This window comes from Pyxicephalus adspersus, chromosome 3 (genome assembly GCF_032062135.1).
Source record: "Pyxicephalus adspersus chromosome 3, UCB_Pads_2.0, whole genome shotgun sequence".
NCBI classification, from domain to species: domain Eukaryota; kingdom Metazoa; phylum Chordata; class Amphibia; order Anura; family Pyxicephalidae; genus Pyxicephalus; species Pyxicephalus adspersus.
Genome location: NC_092860.1, coordinates 98,745,886 through 98,767,602, shown reverse-complemented (window position 1 = coordinate 98,767,602; position 21,717 = coordinate 98,745,886). Strand labels below are relative to the sequence as shown.

At 35.8% G+C, this 21,717-nt stretch overlaps 1 protein-coding gene across 3 annotated transcripts in view; it reads right to left on the bottom strand.

Annotated features, from left to right (window-relative positions):
• Nucleotides 1-2,482: 2,482 nt before the first annotated feature.
• Nucleotides 2,483-21,717, bottom strand: part of INTU (inturned planar cell polarity protein) — a 54,363-nt gene continuing 35,128 nt past the window's right edge. For 2 of the 3 annotated variants that reach the window (XM_072405810.1, XM_072405809.1), the window contains 12 exons: nt 15,298-15,416; nt 14,133-14,222; nt 13,235-13,312; nt 12,773-12,962; nt 9,926-9,979; nt 9,170-9,232; nt 8,388-8,606; nt 7,403-7,906; nt 7,188-7,288; nt 6,757-6,946; nt 5,604-5,749; nt 2,483-4,650 (listed from right to left, as the gene is read on the bottom strand). In XM_072405810.1, coding sequence (XP_072261911.1) covers nt 4,539-4,650; nt 5,604-5,749; nt 6,757-6,946; nt 7,188-7,288; nt 7,403-7,906; nt 8,388-8,606; nt 9,170-9,232; nt 9,926-9,979; nt 12,773-12,962; nt 13,235-13,312; nt 14,133-14,222; nt 15,298-15,416 — 1,866 coding nt within the window. In that variant the 3' untranslated portion in view covers nt 2,483-4,538. The remainder of the gene's footprint in view (nt 4,651-5,603; nt 5,750-6,756; nt 6,947-7,187; nt 7,289-7,402; nt 7,907-8,387; nt 8,607-9,169; nt 9,233-9,925; nt 9,980-12,772; nt 12,963-13,234; nt 13,313-14,132; nt 14,223-15,297; nt 15,417-21,717) is intronic. The other variant, XM_072405811.1, reaches the window with a different exon arrangement.

Here is a 21,717-nt window from a genome sequence, read left to right as displayed (position 1 = left end):
GGTTTCTCCATGTTAGAAACATTAAGAAGGGCTGCATTAGTTTAATAAACTCTCATCATGTTTGAAACAAACAGCTACAACCTAACACTAGAAAACACTATATTCAATAATGCATACCATGGGTACTATAGGCTAATTGTGTCTGGTTATACTTCTATCTTGCTATGAAATCTGTGCATGGGAAAAAAAACATATTCTGGATGGTGAACAGAACAAGCTAAAGAAAAGTGTGCACTGTGCCCATGGAATGTCCCCCCTCCCCCATATAGCAGTCTGGAATGAGTTATCAATATATCAGCTGTTACCTATTTATTCTTGGTTCAAGCTCTATAATTTCCACCTACTTATGTGGTTTGTGAAATATGCTCTAACGTACAGTTACTAGTTTGGCACAAACCAAGCAGAGCGCAGTCACATTTTACACAGACATGTTCAAGTTTGTTGCTAGAAATATCAATTTCACATAAAAGCCATTCGAAATATACAGTGTAAGGGACTTTTGAGTTATAAATCACTAACGTGAACAACTTCAGTTTTCTTCTGCATCTCTCCAGTGGGCACTGACCCCATCTAACCCAATGGAATACAGTATATAGAATCACATTTCAGACTACTGTAGTATGATAATGAAAAAATGATGTGAGTTACTGAACTGTGTATATAACATGAACATCAGAAAGGTCTGGTCACAGGAAGCTTTGAGCACATAACAATGTCAGCACATGCTTGGGTCAGATCTTTGTTTCTAGTCATCAATGAGACCAAATTAAAGGACCAACAATAATAAAGTTATAAATGAGTAGTTTGTAAAGCAATTGCTGATTTCCTACTGAAAATTATAGCTGCTTGTCAATGGCTACAGTGCTTTCCATGTTACTGGTTCAAATCGAGAGTTCAGGACAAAACTGTCCCGTCTTTATCCACAGAGTTGCTTCAGGCTAGTGACTCCAATAAAACTGGAAAAAGCCAAGGCAGCTAGACTTTTCAGAAGGAGGTCAGTAATGGCAGTCCCCATACTTTGTCATGATAGATCACCCTTGAAACAGACTGAACTCCGTGTGTGAACACCCAGGGGCCTATTGATCAAAATGTGTAATTCACTTTTAGAAACCTACCCATCACTTCGAAAACAACTGATTTGTCAAATGATTTTTGTTTCCCAGTGAACAGACTTCTCTAACTGGAGAAAAAGTGGTACCATTTCTTCCGCATACATTATTATTACATCATTAGCCCTATCACTACTTGGCAATGAGGTGACAGGTGTTCATAAACTTACAATATAGATTTTGTTTGCCACTTTAAGTGGTGATAAATGGATCAAATGTTTAAAACAAACACCTCTGATCTCCATTGTAGCCTATAGTTTCCCCACATTAGCAAAGTGGTGAATGATATACGGTAATAATAGGTCATATGGTAATAACCATGCTCATATGTTAGGTTAATACTGAAGATAATCTATTGAGGTACAGTGCACAGTAGGCAGACCGCATTTGGTATAGAGAGAGAGGACAGACAATAGAGGATGAATCTTATTTTTACAAAGGAAAAGTGAAGCTGTTAATTTTACATGAACTTAAAATTGATCCTGAAGAATGGGGAAGTAAAACTTCAAAAGCTTTAGGAAAAAACCAAAGAATGTGGTGGGCCGAGTTCAGCGGTTTAGTGTAGGATCTTGTCAAGATCCTAAATTTTTTTTTTTTTAATGGACATGAAAAGATTAAGAGAGATTTATCAATTTTTTTTTATGCCCCATGCCTTCTGAGGAAGCAATATATACTGTGAAACCAGTAAATAAATGAAAATAGGACAATTATTAGATTATGTACATTAGAAGTGTTAACAACAAAATTGTATACTCCAGTCTTTTGTCTACACAACTTATTTTTTTTTTATGTACAATAAATTCTGTTTTTAAGAACAATCGGTGTATAAGATTGAATTATTGGAATTTGGTGCTGGTTAAAACCCATTTAAAAATTGGTTTAATAAATAACCATGCTCATCTCAATTTGGTAAATAATCACAACTTTCAATATTAAAAGTGGTAATAACTTTAAAGAGTAATGATAGGGCTGAAACGGAACAATATTTTTAACATATCACCACTTCTATGGTGAACGACCTGTTTGCAGCTTGATAAGTTAGCCCTTACTAGTTTCAATTATGCATAAACATTGCTCTAAAATATTTTGTACTCCTGTGACAAATCTATATATCTGCAGTGTAATACTAAGGCACAGATTTGGAGTGAGATTTAGAAATGTCACCAATGTGCTGCTCACTGTTCTCTTGTATTTCCTGCATGTTGATGCAAGATTATCCTGTGCTGAATTGCATTTTCTGTGCAAGTCTGTCTTTATATCTTACGCAGCCAACATGCACCAACAAAACTAAAGGGATTTTATGCTGCAAACAGAAATAACCATGGCACAATATTTCATAACGGTGTATCAAAGAAACAGCAGACAAGAAATGATTATCTTTAAAGATTATTTAATAATGAAATATTTGTTTTGTTATAAAAGTTGAGGTCACTTTAGTGTTCAGCTACAAAGTATAGATTTTCTTTTCAAGCAAATACAAATAAGATTTTGTTTCTGTTACATGTCAATCATGTAAGAAATGTCAAAAGATACAAAAACAATATGAAAATAAACTCAAAATTTAGTATATAAAATTCTTAAAATACAAAAGTGCAAAATTGACTTTAATTTTTTCTGAATATACATTTCAAGTAGAAAAATGTATATTCATTTTTGTCAATTCAACGATGAAATAGGATTTGTAAACAAATGTAACACATTCTTTTAAGTAAAAGAAAGTCAAATGACAATATTGTTGGGACTCAAATGATCTATTTTTAGAGATGGTGAAGAGAGGTTTTACCCCATTTCTATAATCTTTTCCTAGTACATTACGCCCAGTCTAAGGTTCAGAAATACATTTCTAAAGCCAATCATGTATGTTTGAACACTCTAGTTCATTCACGGACTAGTGCTGTCCCTTTGGGTTAGCAGGAGTTGGACAAGTACTCACCAATGGGCTGGTGTGGGTAAAGGCAAGCACAGCACGTCAACCAATCACCAACAGGTGACTGACTCACCTTTACAATAAAAGCCAACTGCAGCAGCTTTCACCTTGGCATTTAAAAATAACCACAGGTGGTACTTACAAATTATTGTGAACCAGACATCATGTTTTTTCCTTTTCTTCTTTATTTTTTATTTTATTGGTTAAAAAGACAGCAAGAGAATCCTTTTAAACCAGACTTTTAAAAGACATGTGTTAACTCCGCAAATGTCTTAGTGTATATGCAAGCTGTGCTAATAGTAGTACTGTAGTCACGATGAGGCAGGGGACATGCTGGACCACTGGAACGACAGCTGTTCTCACACAAAATAGCAGTTCTTGTGCGCAACAGAATGGTGGAGTGGTGGATATTATGCTTGAAAACGGTGAATAATTAAAAAGACAAGGAAGATGCATACAGGTAGGTTTTTGGATAAGGATTGTGGAATAGCTCAACTGTCTGTCCTATGTTTTGGGCAAAGGACTAGAATTACCAGTTTGGTATATATATATATTTTTTTTATTAAAAATATATATAAAAAAAATGCATATCAGTGTTTTTCAACCAGAGTTCCGTGGAGTTCTAAGGATTCTCCAGAAGTTGATAGTGGTTCCTTGAGCAATGAGAAATCTGTGCTTCTCAGTTCAGATTAAGTAACACCAATGATCTTTTTGGCCATCTGTAAGGGTGGCAAACAATGTCCAGGCATTTTTCCCCACTCACAACCATTCTAATATACTGTGACCTGTGGATATAGTAATAATATTAAGGTTTCCCTGAAGACCCATGTTTTACCATTGGTTTCCCCAAGATGGTATACAATATGAAACAGAGTCTCTAAAATGCCTTATGCTACACACACAGCAATGTGCTGTCAAACACAAACCAATTTTAATCAACCGTCGAAGAAACATTTGAAGATTAAGAAAAAAGCACACACTATTCTAACTGATGATTAGAATGAAAATGGAGTAAAATCAAACATAGGTTTAGAAATGCTATTTTTCATTTATTTTCCTACTTCCGCTACGTTCATAAGAACTAAGCCATGGACAACCCATGGATAAAGGAATATACTTTGCAAACATTGCCGGGACATTTGCACCAATTTCTTTCCATTATGCTGCAGCCTGAATATATTATTAAATTAATATTACTAAAAAAGAATTTCAATAAATAAAATGCTCTAAATTTGTACAAATTCTATTAGAATATTAAAGACTCAATAAACAAAAAGACAACTAACTAGACACATACTAATTGGAAACCACATTGAAATCAGAGTTTCTTTATGTGGTCAGCTGGGAATCTGACAAACCATGGCCTTTTATTAAGCCTTTAGTGTTCTGAAATGTTTAATGGAAGGTTGAATCAAGTGAATGAATTGCCATGTGAAATGGCAGGATAAGTGCTTGTGTAGTTGTTGTATTTGTCATAACAAAGTCATATGAAGATGAAATCGTTAAAGTGGCATTCCAAATGACAACTTAAAAGCCAGTTCAACTGCCACTTCTGTGACTGAATCATGGAAGCAAACATAGAATTCCTGTGGCTGTGGATGTAGAAAGAGTCTCCTGCAAAAGAAAAAGAGGGTTAGCTTGTCAGAGGAGTTTTTGAGACACCGGGCAATGGTTCAACAATCATCTCTTGCATTAAGGTTTCATTTACTAAATGTTTTACTTAAGTGATTTAACATGTAGAAGTGATCATTGTAAAGCACAATGTTATGAACATTACAGTTTATTGCACATGCCGATTTAGTGGGAAAAATACATATTACCTTCCTACCATAGCAACCAGCAGACTACTGTTCCTACATTAAACTGCCAGGAAAAGGAGAACACAAAAGTGTGGAAACCTGGTCACGATGTTCCAAAATAAAGAAAAATAAAAGTAACCATAACTGTTGGATATTAAAACTCAAACACAATTGATAGGTAATAAAGATTGTTTCTCTAAGATAGTTTCTAATGTCTTTCCTCCTTGGCATTGTTTTAATACAAACCTGAATGCTCCAGACCTGGAAAATGCAAAAACTTCTGCTTTTATAGAGATGGTCACACTTGATCAATAATGATCAATGCATCAAGTGCATTAGCTCCTGGTTGCTAAATCTTAATTCCTAGGGAAGTGGACTTCACTCAGTCTTTGGTAAAATATTAATGGGTCACGTGTTAAGTGTTCATCTGAGGTTGTATTTACCTAATTTTATGACCTGATAAGGTCCAGATATATATATTTTTTTTTGGAGGGGGGGGGGGGTCCTAATACTTAAAACCTTATCATTGTATTGTAAATAGTATAAAAGACAGTTGAATGCAATATGGTTACTAAGCCCAACAATAAATTACTAATCATACATCAACTATAAAGAAGGACTGACCTACAGATACAATTCAAGTAAACATTCTCAATACTCTGAACTCTTCTGTCAATTTGATTTGACACATCTGAATTGACATCCTTAGCTGGTCCTGCAGCACCAAGTTACAGAAACTACATGATCTATCAGTTGTTTGAGTCTTACCCTATAGCCCAGTATGACATGGTGGGTGGAGTTTTCTTCTGATCAGTCCAGTTTTCTGGCGCACATTCAAATAAAATGCCATGTTCCTTTACTGGACCCAAGCCTGTGAAATCTCTACACGTGTCTGCTTTGGATGGACTTTGCTTCTGTACAAAAAATAATAATAAAAAAAAATAATTTTATTAAACTAAAATAAACCAGGAGTCACACAATAATAGGTTCCACGGCAGGCCACATTTACCTGGAACATATAGTTTAGTTGGGGTTAGGATGGCTGTTTGGAAAAAAATTGGATCATAAACCATCTGCTCATATCAATTGGGAGATCCAGTGATATGAGTTTAACAACTGAAATCCCAGAAGTCACTGCATTGACTATTACTAAGGCAAATCATGGCATGATTAAACAACTGGATGGTACAACCACAAGATGATGTTGGTGACATTCATGATGGTTGTAAGGCAGGTATTGAGATTACCTACCACAAATACATTTTCCCAATTAAGTTTCTGAGAGTCAAAAAGTAATTCAACCTAAGGGTATTACTCAAAAGTGAAATATTACAATTGGGTAAACTTGAAATTTATTTTAAATTAACAAGCATTTCTTTAAAAAAAAAACTAAGCCAAAAAGTAAAGAAAAAGGAGCACAAAGATATATAAAGCTTACACAAACTGAAATGAAATTTCTGCATGCAAGTATTTTTAATATTTTAATGCATTTTTGCCAATATATATATATATATATATATATATATATATCTCATACCATACTGATTATTTATAAGAGTGCAGTAATTCTGATTTGAAGTCAGTTTAGTCTCCACTGACTGGGAAATCTAAAGTACTAAGAATGTTAAGCTTCTCCCCAGGACAACCTCTTCTATGTAAGATGCTAAAGATTTCATTTTTAATAAGGTTATACTTGCCCCCTTTTACTTTATCAGATTTCAGCTTTTTCCCTATAGGTTAGGGAAGTGTTAATGCCCCTTTTCAGGTTTTTGTGCAGTTTTTGTCCCCATTGGGCAGATTTTTCCAACTGTCAAAACCACAAAGTGAAATTACATCTATGTTCTATTCTACCTAGAACTACAAAAGATGATTTGGCATTACATGCACTTTCATCAACCAAATACACAGTGTGCAGATGTACCTCTTCCATTAATGTCTGCTGAAACAAAGAACGTATAGACATGCAGCATCGGTGGAAGTTTTTAATCACTTGTGGGTGAATGGATCCACCAAGTTCCTCCACATCCCTGTGTGTTGGTGCTATGAAGACTCCTTGGATAGTTTCCAGATATATGTAATGAAAAAGTGTGTTTTCTGTACCAGAGGTTATTCTGTAACAATAAATGAATCAGGCTTGTTTAACCAGAGGAAATCTAAACCAGTTAATGTGAAATAAGAGAAACATCACACACTATTATATAGATAAAAGCATGTTTAACAAAAGAAAAGTAAAGGGTGACATAAATGAAGGCATAAAAACAAGCAGCTTCTATAGAAAAAATTAAAGAAATCATAGCACAAAAACAATTGTTTATATTGCAGTCACTGTATCATCAACAACTAAAAACTTACTTCACAGTGTTATAGAGGTCCTCAGCTTCTCGCTCAGAAAGGTTACGTCTCAAACTCCCTAAATTAAAAGGATTTGGGAGTGTGTACCTCTTCTTGCTGATCTGCAATGACATTATCAAGTGAGATATAACATCAAGATACCCAAAACTCTAAAACGCAATGTACAAAAGGAAAAAACAAAGCCATTTAAACACTTCTAGATCACATACACCCACCTTAAGAGCACTCCCACTGCCTCCACTTCCCTCTGAGCCCCCAGACCCTTGCGATTCCCTTCTTCCAATCTTCCTGCTCAATTCTGGTGTGGAGTGAGAAGTGATATTTGTGTTTTCCATTACACCGTCGCTTCCATGATCTGATCCTCGGCTGCTTCTTGAAGGGCTTGGCCTACGTGTTCTTAGAGAAGATGGGGAGTCTGCAGTCATACTCTTTCTGCTTAATGAAAAATTTGTCTTCTTAGGAGTCTGTGTTTTGTTCAACATAACAGAATTCACAACACTCTGGAACCTGTCCTTGGCAGAGGGAAGGAACCAGTCAGCGCAGGACAGACATGGGTTAGGAGAAGCATTTAGTCTCTCCTCAATACTAGCATCCAGCAACTCCAGCTGAAGAAGTGTTGCTCTTAGTTGATCCACATACACATAATCAGGGCCTGGAGTTCCCATAGCTTTTGAAGTGCATCCTCCAGCCTCTAGCAATGTACACAGCATAAAGTGTTTCTGTGGGAAAGTAAAACCAGTTATAGGCAGGATACTATACCTAAGCAATTTCAGAAATTTCAGCAAAAAGGAGGTAAGCAAAACTGTTAGAGATGGATCTTTTCAACTAGGATTGGAGTGTTGATATTTAAATATGCATAAATTAAAAAAAAACATGTTTACAGAAACCAGAAGAATTTGTAAAAAATGTATATGTAAATATTTTAATTATCCATAGGAGGAATGCAAAATGTAAGGATGCATGATGTGTGCTTGGCTAAATGGAGTTCTTGCATTCTCTTAACTTACAGTAACTAAGCTATTTATAGGTGACACCTGGCAAACTACTTCTGTAACTGTCCAGAACTGGACACATACTGTTCTGAACAACTATTTTAGACATCAATGCCTGGTGTTGTAGACAATATTTACCTTTAAAGAGACCATAGAGAAAGTAATAAATCATTAACATATTACTCTGCAGGTCAGTGCAACTCCTTACCATGCCTACGATGAGAAGAAAGTACCTGGCCTCTGGCTCACTGTATTCCTCCTTGCTTGGAGTCCCACACTTCTCCAAGTGAAAAGATGGATACACTTCCCTCCAGATCACAAGCTGGCCAATCCTCTCAGATGCCAGGGACATCAGACAATAATGCCGGCAATACAGGGCAATATCTAGAAGATCTTCCTTGGGCAAATGATTAGCAAGCAGGTAACCCTTTAAAAAAGATGAATTAGATGCAAAACACTATTAGGATAAAATGTGATTTTCAAACAAGTAGGGGGAAATTGCAAGCATACATTCATGCAACATGCATTATATATTCCTTCAAATTAATATGTGCAACAAGTTTAGATGTCCTAATGTATGTGACTACACTTGCTGCATCTTACTTGCTAGTAATTTGTGCTGAGATATAATGCTTCCTCTAAAGAAAGGAGACTGTACATGCTGATTGAGCAATGTTTGAGAAATACATTCTAAATGCTTCATATATTTAATTATATGTTCCCTGAATGTGCTACAACTTGTGTGTATACACAGAAAGCCACAGTAAAAGCAGTCATCAAAAATGGCTCATTTTGCAGTAAAAGTCTAGCTGAAGAAAATATTGGAGAGACACTAGTTACTAATGTAGTAACCATGGGGCCTAAAATTATGGTTCCATTTCCTGAAATTAAACAACGATACATATAATAAACATGTACCATTTCTAAAATCCTTTAGTGCTTATCTGTTTAAACAAAAAGTTCCTGACTGGAACATTTCAGAATGCTTACTTTGTAAAACAGACAGGTTCCCAAGATCATGTAGAGACGTCTCATCTCATAATAGTCCTCAGACTGAAAGCACAGTGATAAAAAGGTTATTTTCATTACACACACATACAAAAAAAAAAAGAATTTAGGAAAATTAATTTAATGCCTCCGATTTACCAAAGCTCCCCAAGGCTGGAGAGCAAACAATTTCATCAGTGAAGCTAGGTGATCCAGCAAACTTGGAATTAATCTGTTTCAGGATTGAAAATATTTGGTAATAAATAGCAAATTACCTTTAAGAAATCCATTCCAGGTTTGCTGAACCACCCAGCTTCACTGATGATGAATGTGTAACCTCTCCAGCCTCGGAGAGCTTTAATGAGGCCCAATCAGTGAACTACCTATATTATACATTGCAATTGTGCTAAAAGCAATGGTCATTCAATTCATTTTTTATAATTCACCACAGCCAGGCCTTATGTCAATAATACAGGCTCAAAGGAGGACACTTGAATGTCTGTTCTTTGAAAATGTTTCTATTTTTTTTTTTAATGCTTCCCTCTGAGATGGGTGTAAGAATTTTATTATATATTCTTTTTGTTTGTTTTTTGATACAAGAGACAGAAACGAGCCCGCAAAAAGGTGTGTTTGGTAATCTCTCTCTTGTATCGCAAGTAGGGGTTCTCAGAATGCCAGATTTACAGAAAAGAGAGTTTTGTGGGTAACACTCTTCAGCAAAAGTTAATTAAAAAAAACAATTTTTCATACACTTCTCACCAGTTCTGCAAAATCAAGTGCCTCAAGGTCACTCAGTACAGTGTCAATCTCCATCTGAAATTAGAAGCAAATAGTTTTAGGATAACCCTTTAGTGTTTAACTAAAACAACTAACTAAAGCGTAAAAAAAAATAAAAAAAAAAAAATAAAATATTTTCTTGTTAAAAGCTTACACTACATAGTTGTTGGCAATGCTAGAGCTGGATACACATATTACAGTTGTAATGTAATCCTTTTGATTTATCACAATTTTTGTACAGGGGATTTTGATGACTGTCTTATTCAAGAAAGACTGGCCAGCAACAACCATGCAGTTCTGATTCAATCTTTCACAATCCGTTCATAAATGTACCAGGAGGAAACTGTTACAGGTTCAAGTAATCTAGCATGTGGGTGTGGGGGGTAGATGCTTCAGATGCAATAACAGCTGGTTTATTGGTTTCTAATTCATTGAATATTTTGGTATAACAATATATGCTCTCTAATAAAGTAGCCTTGGTGGTATTGTATGGTTTAAACCAGATTAACAGAACAAATTTAAATAAACTTTAACTAAGAGCACGTTAACCTTTGAGGGAAAATATTTCTGTTTTAGAAGAAATGTAATCCCTGTTAGGTGAAGAATTTTTAGCTCAGACAAATTGCACAATGGCTTTTTATCTGAAAACTCAAGCTTTGCGTCCCTAGTTGCACAGGCAACTACAATTAACATGGATTAGACCTTGCTTCCAAAGCAACCAGGAAGGGATGGAATCTTTAATATATTGATCCTGCATGGCCACCACTCAGCTTTAATTAAAATCTTAAACTCTTTTGAGGCGGAAGCATATTTAAGGTTTAGAAACAAACGTGTGATTTCAGCTGTGTTTTCACTTGACGTGTTGCAAGAAACACATTACTTGCCAGACAGTGGGAGAAGCAGCCAAACACATTCTACTACACAGAAAAGCACAATAAGTAAGATTTTCAGCTAGGCACACACAAAAGTTTTATGAGTCTTTTTCAATATAGGATACAGCAGTACTGCAAGTTCAGTACCTCTTCACTACACAAATTAGACAATCTTCAGGGAGGTGATGTCTTTAAATTATTCAATAACCAAAATTCAAAGTATAGATATCTAGTACAAAATAGTTAATATGAATGGGTAATTTGGAAAAGTATGACTTTTTATGTCTTCTGCCTTAACACAGAGCCACAATTCACCTAATATATGTCTACTTAAGTACTAAATGTGTGTGCGGGCACCATAATGATTTTTATCACACTGGCTCAACTCAACTTCATAATTTTACAAAGTCAGAAAGTTAATACCAATGTCAGCTTACCAGTCTGTAGTGCCTATGGATGCAAGCTTAGTGTAAAGTCCACCCTTCTACTTTTAATTTGTCATTATGGATAACATAGTAAAATATAAATATTACAATCATGGCCACAAACATTGTTAACCTTGGTATTTATGTCAGAAAATGCACGACTTCCCCCAGAAATATGTTGCAAAAACATTTGCTTTGGTATTGTCAAGTTTTTTTTTCCTTCTGTTGGCACTGAAAGAACACAAAAAAGCAGAGAAAAAAAAACATTCAGACATTCCACACAAAACATTAAAAATGGCCTGGACAAGGACAAAATCATTGGCACCTTATCAGAATCGTATTGAATAACTGTACTTTAATCATGAGATACTCCTTTAATTTGTAACTTAGCTCACCTGTAGCAATTAATAGGTTTCTGGCAATATGGAAATTCCCTCTTGCAACCAGTTCAAATGGAGAAATGTTGAATCTTGTTTTTGTGTTGTCTGAGCATGGAGAAAAGAAAGAAGAGCAAAGAATTGTCTGAGGATTCAAGACCCAAAATGATAGAAAAGCATGGACAACCCCATGGCTGTATGTCGATCTCCAGAAATCCTAATGTTTCTGTGTCCACTGTGCTCAACATTGTAAATAGGTTTACAGCCCATGGCACTGTAAATTATCTCTCTGAACGATATGTTACAAGTTCGAATGATGGATAAAGAACCTCTTCCAGACAAATTCAAGCTGACCTGCAGGCAGGTTACAACAAAGGGTACAACAGTGTAAGCTTGCACTTTCTGTGGCAGCCACAATCCTTCTGGGACAGATGAGACAAAAATACAGCTTTTTGGTAATGCACAATATTTGACTGTTTACAGAAAACAAAAAGATGCCTTTAAAGAAATGGTCCTTACACTCAAACATGTAGGAGGTTTACTGATGGTTTGGGGTAGACTTGCTGCTTCATGCACTGGTAGTCTTGACTGTTGGCATGGTATTATAAAATATGTAGACTACCAAAAAAAGCTGCGTCTTAGCCAAAGATGAATGACCCAAAACATACTTCAAAAAGTACCCAGAAATGGTTAAAGACAAAGCGCTGGAGAGTTCTGAAGTGGCCAGCAATGAGTACAGATCTAAATCCCATAGACCACCTGTGGAGAGATCTCAAAACAGCAATTGGGAGAAGGAAACATTCAAATCTGAGAGACCTGGAGCAACTGGCAAAGGAAAAGAGATATAAAAGACTTATTGTTACAGAAAGCGATTAAAATCAGTTAGTTCTTCCAAAGAGTGCGCTAACAAGTATTAAGTTGAGGGTGCCAATTTTGTCCAGACCATTTTTGACGTTTTGTGTGGAATGTCTAAGAATGTTTTTTTATTTTTTTCTGCTTTTTTGGGTTCCTCAGGTGCCAAAAAAACAAAAAACAAAAATAAATAAACATGACAATATCAAAACATTTGTAATTGCAACAATTTTATCGGAGAAGGGGCACATTTTCTAACATAGATGCAAAAAAATTATACACACACACACACACACAAACAACCTTGACATCTTCAGGTAAGGACAGCCACCGCACTCCTGGAAGGTTCTCTACAATGTGGGCACTGGAGGCATCATAATAGTGAGGTCCATGACCAGGATTTGCATTCAAGATGGAAAGCCTGACTGCTTGCTGGAAAACCAAACTAAAGAAATGATCAAGACGAGGCACATTTTCCGCCTGACAGAAAGCTCTGTAATACAAACAGAAACCTCATTTAAGGAAATTAAAAATCATGCCGGGAAAGAAGAAGGGAATTCGGGATGAAAACTAGACTTGGGCATACACCACACAGTATATACAAAAACACTGTAGGAGGGACAAAGTTCTTTAACCATCGGCCAAAGAACTGCTGAGGTAATTAAACTCCATCTCAATGTATTTAGCATTACAATATGCAGCTGCTTTTATCTGACCATTTTAAGTAAAACTACGCCATTCATAAAGCGCATTATGTGCACCTACCTATCCAGAGAGCTATACATGAACTTTATTGTTCTAACCAGATCTGCAGTCATGTTCTTCAAATGTAAAAGCGAGACTCTGAAAAACAAAGTTGGTTGATCAGCTTACTTTCATTGTTACTATATTTCAAGTACAATGTTTATTAGAATAAAATAAGTTTTTTTAAAAATCAAAATCACGACTAAACCCTCCTATCGTTTAATTTACTGCTTGATAAGAAGACATCTAATGTTATAGAACAAGATTAAAATATTTTTTTAGATTAGATATGACAAAACTAAGAAAGAAAAAAAAGGATATGATCATTTAGGGTACATTTAGAGGCAAGGCTTATTAATAACCTTTGGTCTTCACGGGAACACAGATAATGATTTGAAAGCTAACACAGGTATCTGCAGACAGAATAAGTCAGACATACTTTAACTTTAGTTCTGAATAAGATAATTTACTTTAGCTTAGTTGTAGAAAAAGAAAATGTAGCAAAAGGCCACAATATGGAATATGATTATCCGTTAAATCACACATCAAACATACATTTTCAAATGTATATGTCTGTGCGGTGTTTAAGAGAACAACAAAAAAAAGTTTTTGATCTGGGAATGCTATAAACTAGTCTTAGAACATTCTGGGATTTGACCACTTCGAGTTCTTCATTTTGATACAAAAGCTATAAGGCTAGGATTTTATTGCCAATTATTATGATGACGTTTTTTTTTAGTCCATCACTGGCAGCCCATGCTCTCGGCTTCCAACTTGCCTGCCAGACTGAGTCTTCTGAATTCTTCAACTTATCCTACCCTGTGATATACAAAATACTACCATTGCAATCTAATAAATTAAACATATGCCTATGAATGTTACATAAATATTAGTCAAATGTCCACAATTGAATGCCTACCTTTCCGCTGGAACAGAAATCAGAAATAAACGATCAGACTCTTTCCAATATGAAACATGAACCAGCTGCTTATTCAAAATGAGAGATGAGCTAAAATATACAAATTAAGATAAAAATAAATGTTAACACTAAAGTATTGGAAGGCTGCCAATTGTCACACTACTCTGGATTGGGAGTTCTATTCATAAATTGCTTCATAAATATTCTTTTGTGTGAATAGTGCAGAAATTATTTAGTAAACTACAAGGCTGGGGTAAGTATTGGTTTTAAAAATGATTTTTACTGCAAATGTAAATGGCAAAAAGTAAAGTTTAAAACATTTATGTTGTCTTCAGTTAATAAAATTTAGATTCATGTACAATATGTTAGATTATTATTTTTCTAGTACAAAAGAATTTCTGCAGGCTTGCAGGCTTCAAGCCCCTCTAAATTAAACAAGTGGGTTTTTCTAGACTGTTTGAAACCAACTGAAACCCAACTTTTGAATCTTTGTTGAGATGTTTGAAAAAGAATTAATAAATTCACATTATGTGTAGCTATGACAGTAATTCCCTGCACAACACACAGGACCTGAATTTTTGAAGTTCTCCAGAACTGCAGGACATAGACTATCACCTGGGTGATTCTGCAAACCTGGAATAGATCTAGTCCAAGATTGAAATCATTTGCGTAATGCTAACGGCAAACACTTTTTTTAAGAAATATCTTCCAAGTTTGCCGGATCACTCAGTTCTCGCATGATAGTCACCTTCTTCAGTTTTGGAGAGCTTTAATAAATCAAGCTCATCGTAACTGCATTTTGGAACATGTTTGGACTGTCATAAGTGAACCATTAGTACTTAATAACCATATACTATTGAAACAAAATATATTTCAATTTTACACTTTTCATAAACTGCATTGGTGCAATTGGTTCTTTGGTTTCACTTGTATGAAATAAATCTCAATCTTTATCTAAGTGAAAAAACCATAACTATACTGGTTGCTAAGCCAGATTTGTCAAAAACCCGGAAATGGCCTGGCCAGGAAATGATTTTAGGACGTTGCTGAAAAGGAGTTCCACTTCTTTTATGTTTTCAGTGCATAAGAGACCATAATAACACAGCATGATTATCACTCACAACAATGATATTCTGAGATGGTTTAATATGGAATGTACAATTACCTAACAATACGGGATCCAGACACATTTTGCAGCATATCACTTAGTGTCAGAAATAATCCTCTTATATTCTTCAACTTCTGTGAGGCTTCAGACACAGGGTACCGATAGAGTATTTCTTGCTGTAAACAAAAAATAGCTTATTTGTGAAATGATCTTCAAACATCTTTTACACAAAGGGCTTGGTGTCATAGGGACTGCAGCATTCCCGTTTTCACTTATTGAATTTTTCTCCTTGCATAATTTAGTTGTCATGTAACAGGATTTGTGCACACATGGGCTTCATATACCCCATGTGATAGTATGTTTTAACAAACCTATCTGTACAACCAGATTTTAGGGAACAGGTAGAACCACAGAAGACGGCATTTAGTGCTACCTGAATGGAATCCAATAAAGGAAAATCTGCTTTTGTAACTTTGGAAAATTATCTATATAGTAGGGTGGAAATCTACATTGTGTAAAGTACCCACACCTAGCAGCAAGATTTCTCTGGGATGTTGGAAAGAGGCATTGGAGGAATAACGATAGTTACCAGTAATGTTTTCACCAACTCATTTTTCAATCCATCTCAGGCCTCTTAACTAAGGTAGCATTTATAAGTTAGAGTTTCAGCTTCTGGTTTCTTAAATTCAGAGGCATATAAGTGCAATAAAAAAAAACAAAAACAATCAAATGTGGGCTTTAGTTTGCTAAGGCAATAGGGGTATACGTTGCAAATTTGTGTTGGGGATAGTAAGAAAGGGGTATTTCAAGTAAAGAAGGTCTTTAAGGATTCTGGTACCAGAAATTTAAATATTGAAAAAAAGTGAAAAAGTTTAAATATTTCAGTCCAGAGCCTACTCAGCATGGGACAGGCCCTTCACGTGTGCACAGCCTGCCTAACTGTCCTAACAATCCCCATGCTCTGAATTCAAATGGAGACCAGCTAACCCAGACAAGACCATTTTCCAACACTTAAAACTGGATTACGTGAAGGGTAACTTGACAGTGAAGGATGATACCATAGATCAAATTGTCTACTTGTTCACCTCAGATTTAGTACTCTTCAGGTCTCAATCCCAAGTAGAAACATAGATATCTCCCATGGATTCTGCCAAAGAATAAAATGAAGAAACAGAAATACATTTCGGGGACAAGAGGTGTCCCCCCAAAAAAATTTCCGAAAAATATAATGTGCCTGGCTCACCTAGAACAAGTATACACATAAGAAAGTGCATGAAAATTACTTTCTAAACACATTTAGGTATACTGGCAACCTGTACAAGCTATAGTTGTGAGACTGATCCTGGTTGTCACAATCTTGATGTGATATCCATAACCCTTGCAGATACGATCAGCAACCCTTACAGACATGCCAATAAAGTACAGTATTCTCCCTCACCACTAATCCAGCACCTACATAAAAGGTTATGTAGTAAGATGCAGGGGGAGGTAGGACAGCAGAAAGATTAGATGCTTCCAGATGAGTAGAAGGTTATGATATAGAAAGGAAAAGGCTTTGTCAGGGAATTGACTGCCTAGGGCAATCAAGTTTTCTAGCAGGTTTAAAAGCATTATGTACTGTGATAAGGCAGATGTTGGTCCATGACCAGGAAGGTATAAAATGTGTTGAACCACCAGTATAGGTACTTCTAGCTACACAATATATTGGATATAACAGGTAATAAAACTGTGCACTTAAAGTAACGTAGTAAAATGCCAAATACATAAATGTCAATGGAATAAAATGAACCTTCTGATACTGAACACTGTTGCAGAAATAATGACAACCTAACATACAACACAAATTCTTAAACCAGAATAAAGCTTCACTTTAAATTGATTAAACACATAACTATATAATAAAAATATATGAAAACATACATTGCCATGCTAAAAATCATGGTATGGAAATGAAATGCTATTCTCCATAATTCAAGAAAGAAAACACTTCATTAAACAGGAGCAATGTAAATTCTGTACTTCTAATTCCCTGGCAATATCCTACACCTTCTACAAATATTGAAATATAGATATAACTTGTATACTTCATTTTGACCAGTCTATTGTAATTAGCTTTATATTATCAAAATAAACTCTGCAATTGTGGATGGTTCCTGATCCAAATAGTTTTCCTGGTATGTCTGTTGGGGCACCAACGTGGCTTGGATTAAAATAGAGAAGATTTAAACCAGATCTCCACACTTCAAAGGGATGGCCTTACCACTGGATTAGTTCTATAGACTATTGTGCGTGCTCAGCATAAGACCAGACTTCGCTCAACCACTAACGTTTAAAATTAAAATAACATTAAACACAGTGGCACATGTTCATAATCAAAACCTCAAATATTCACTACCAAAATCTTTTACTAAGCAGCAAACACAGGATAACTTTTTAGGAGAACAGAACTTTCAAAAACAGAAACCAGGTTCCAGCATTGGCTTACAAGGTGCAGTGTTGTGCAGCAACTCATCATCATCACTTAAACATCAACAGTTTCAACATCAACATCAGTTAAAAGTGTCCACATCACATTCCTTCCTTTTCCTTGTCTTTGTAAAGTCAGAAAAAATGTGCATGTCCAGGATGGGTTATACACTCAAATTAGGCACAAGATGGCTTTGGTAATTTTTTTAAACAGCTGTGCCCCACAACTTGTGTGAAGGGCGAAGGGTTGAGGTAAATTAATTTCTGGCTTTGAAATCAGTTGAGATGATGTTGAGAAGAGCAATGGCCTTTTGGAGACAGGATCTCCTTATTCCGTCCACTTATTTTCTCATGGATCGATGGGATATAACTGGTATTTGGATATGGGTGAATAATATTTAATTTTACATATGCTTTTTAAATCCAACACTGTTTCTATGATTATGTTACTCCATTTTTAATGCATATTTTTAGGAGCTAGTTTGCCTTTAACTAGAATATTCTTTACTTATGTATTATTTCTAACTATTCTGGAAGTCCTACAACAGGCAACAATCACTTTGTCTGTTCCAAAACAACTGGTCTTAGAAGTGGGTTTAAACTTCTCACAGTGCTTCATCTTCCTGTAGAAATTAATGAATCTAATGAGGCCTAAAGGAAATATAGCAGAAGTTGCTTTCACTTACCTATTTCTAGATGCCTCGATGGATTACTGGCACTTTGGCTGGGATACCAAGTTACTAACATGGAACCTGTTTGGTATCAATAGGGCCAAACAAACCTATAACTCAATATTCAAATACTTGGCCTGGGGGAAGGGGGGAGAAACTTTGAGAAACCCTGTCTTCACACCATTTATTTCAGCAACACTCTTTTCTCTACTAAATAACAAATGATTGTGTGTTGAATGTAAGCCTCCTGTAAAGGTTTTCCTCTGACTTACTTAAAGTTACATTTTAAAAATTGGGCATCATGCAGGTCTCTACAGGTAATGCTCCTCCTGCAATACATATTCTTACTTGCCACTTATCTGTAAAAATTCACCAAGTGTACACAGCTCAGTGTTATTTGACAGGCGTACCCAGCAAAAAGATTAAAGCTGTTGCTCAGGATTTCGCCAACCTACCCTGTTGTGCAGACCTCCTAAAATGAAGGCAATACAGTCAGAGTTCAGCCCAAGGAGATCAGGAGCATTGACTGCTTTTAAAGTTAAATGGTGCCCCAAAAGATCTTTGTTGGACCTGCAGAACCAGCCACAACTCATATGGTAGCCGCTGTCACTTGTAAACAAAAAGCAGGCAGAAGAAGGCCAAGCTTCTGCCTTAAATTATAATACCAGTGAAAGCCTTGCCGAAGAAGAGAACCCCTGAATCTGTGGTTTTGCGTTGATAGAAGTCTGAATAGATAACTATTTAACTACAGAGGAACCAAAGGTTTCTTATCCCCGAGACTCCAGCTGAGTTCTCTCCCCAGTTTGGGCTCCATTGGGCCTGATTAAGAACTAATAGATATGCACTTAAACAAAGCCAGTAAAAACTACACAGCACTGCAAGCTTACTATGCCATTTAGTAGACAAAATGTCAAAAATACTTTTGTTATGGTAAAACAATAGCCATTCTGGCATGTATATAATTAAACAAATTCCATACTTTGAAAACATGACATCTTTTGCTTCATGGCTCTTCTACAAATAAATGGTCAAGTACCACTTTGAATGCCTGTGGACTAGACAAAGCATAGCAAAAAAAAAACTAGGTGGGAGTGAGGGGGGGAATGGGTTAGTAGCTGCTCTTTATATTATCATCCAAGCTCTGCCAAGAATGTGAGGAAAATCTCAGTTCAAAAAGAAACAGATTCCCTCCCCCAATTATTAATGAGATTGTCAAGGCTGATTCTTCCAGTCTAATTAAATTAGCTGTTTCATTTTCACCTTTCACAATCAGAATAAACCGGCCAAATTACATCAGACCCTTGAAGAAGAAAGGTTCTCTTCAAACAACTTGGTAAAGAAGAAAAGATTTATTCAAGTAAGGAAACAGCTATAATCAAGTTCCCATGTAATAAAGACAAATTTTTGGTCTCTGCAGATTGAAACAGGCTTATACAATGAACAGTGCAAGCAGCAAATTGCAGAAACCCATAGCAACAATTAAAGTTCACAGAAGTAAAACTTTACATTTGGGTAAATATTTACTTTTGTTTGCCCATTCAGAACATAATGGCAGTACCTATAGATAGCTATGTCTCCAATGTTAGCTATGCTCAATGAAAAACTATGAAGTGCAGGATCCCTAGCTAACAGAGTGGGGCTTTCAGGTTTGATCAAGTTTGATGTGGGCTTCAATATGGGACAGTGCTTGAGTGGCCAATTACCAGAACATGATTAACTAATAACAGACAGAAGAAACATTTCCCAAAAGCATTAAAATTTTCTGCCAGAAGTTAAGCTTTTCATGATTTTTTTTGGAAGCTCGCACAACTGCTAAAGTGCAACTGATCTGATTTCCTAAAGCAGCCTTTCAAAATAATGTGCCTATGCTGCTTTAAAAAAAACTAGAAGGAGGTAGAGAATTCCATGCGGTCAGAATCTTCCTGGAAGAAAATTCAATGTAGTCATCATGTCCCTTGGACAATGTTCCATATGGTTAGCAAGTCCTTGGCATAAAATGCCCTACTGCTAACTATCTGGCAGAATAGGTCACAATGTTCATGGAAAAGCATCCAGGCAGATGACCTGGCAGTGCTCACTGTGTCAGGTATAGGGTTTGGTATATTTTCAGCAATTACTAAAGAGAGCACTACATATGTCAGAATGTTTTGGCAGCGTCTCTTGTTATTAGCAGATCATTTGAAAAGAGATGGTTTTTCTCAGCATTATCATAGTAAAACATTCTTTTGTGCTTGCCATATAGCTGCCAGAATGGCCAACACAGTCAGCAAGTCCTTTGCTGAGAATCTAATTATGTTACAAATAGGATTCCAGGCCAAGTAGAGGCTGTTCATAATGGCTCCTCTGAAAGCAAGTTAGCAGAAAGTAGAGAAGAGTATCTCTCTATGCACCGGTAAAGCTGTGTGTGGAATGCTGGAAAAGTTTTAACTCACAAGTACAGGACAAATGTATGCTGCTGACAAAGGGTCAGAGATACATTTCAAAATGTTAGGAAGATTTTGCAAAGTAGAGGATAAAATAAAGCTGTGAAAGGTCATTGTGCACTTCAAAAAATCCAGTGTGCTGTTTATACTACATGTACAATGTAAATGGAATTGTGGACAATAGTAGAAAGAGTTATTTTCAGCTTTCTCTCTGTGTATGGTTGTGACTGGTTATGTTGGCTTATTAGGACTTGATTAAACTTGCCTGTAAATATGGCTATAGAGAGATCCTTTTTAACTCTGCCCATATGATAAGTACCAAGGTGCAAATTACTGCAAGATGATGAACAGTTACAGCCAAGTATTCACAGTTGGTATTCAAAATCAGGAGCACTTTATTTTTGGGGGAGAGTTACACCAGTGTACTGTTTGCAACAATACAACATGATGAAAAAAAGCATACAATTGTACTAGTAAAACCATGAGACAGATTAGGGCCAATAATCATAAAAGTACAAACGACAGATTACCTGATGATGAAAAGTTCCAGTCTTGAGAAGGCTGATAAAATATTTTATTTATACTACCTGCACTTAAAGCTTACATCTGCGGGGCAGATTGCCTGTCAGTCTGTCTTGACATACTGACTAGATGGCAAACCTTATTGTGAACACTTCAATATGAAATGGATTTAATAAACCACTACAGCACAAATCTTAGTCTGTAAAACATCAGTTAAAAAGAACAAAACAAACCAAAAAAAACAGACACATACAAACTGTAGCCTATATTATGTACTATATATGTGAAAGGCAAGCAGTGAGCAGATGGGATTTATAAAAGATAATATACAATAATAATTTCAAACTAACAGAAATATGTACATTTGCAGTGAGCATATACTTTACTGCCTCTAA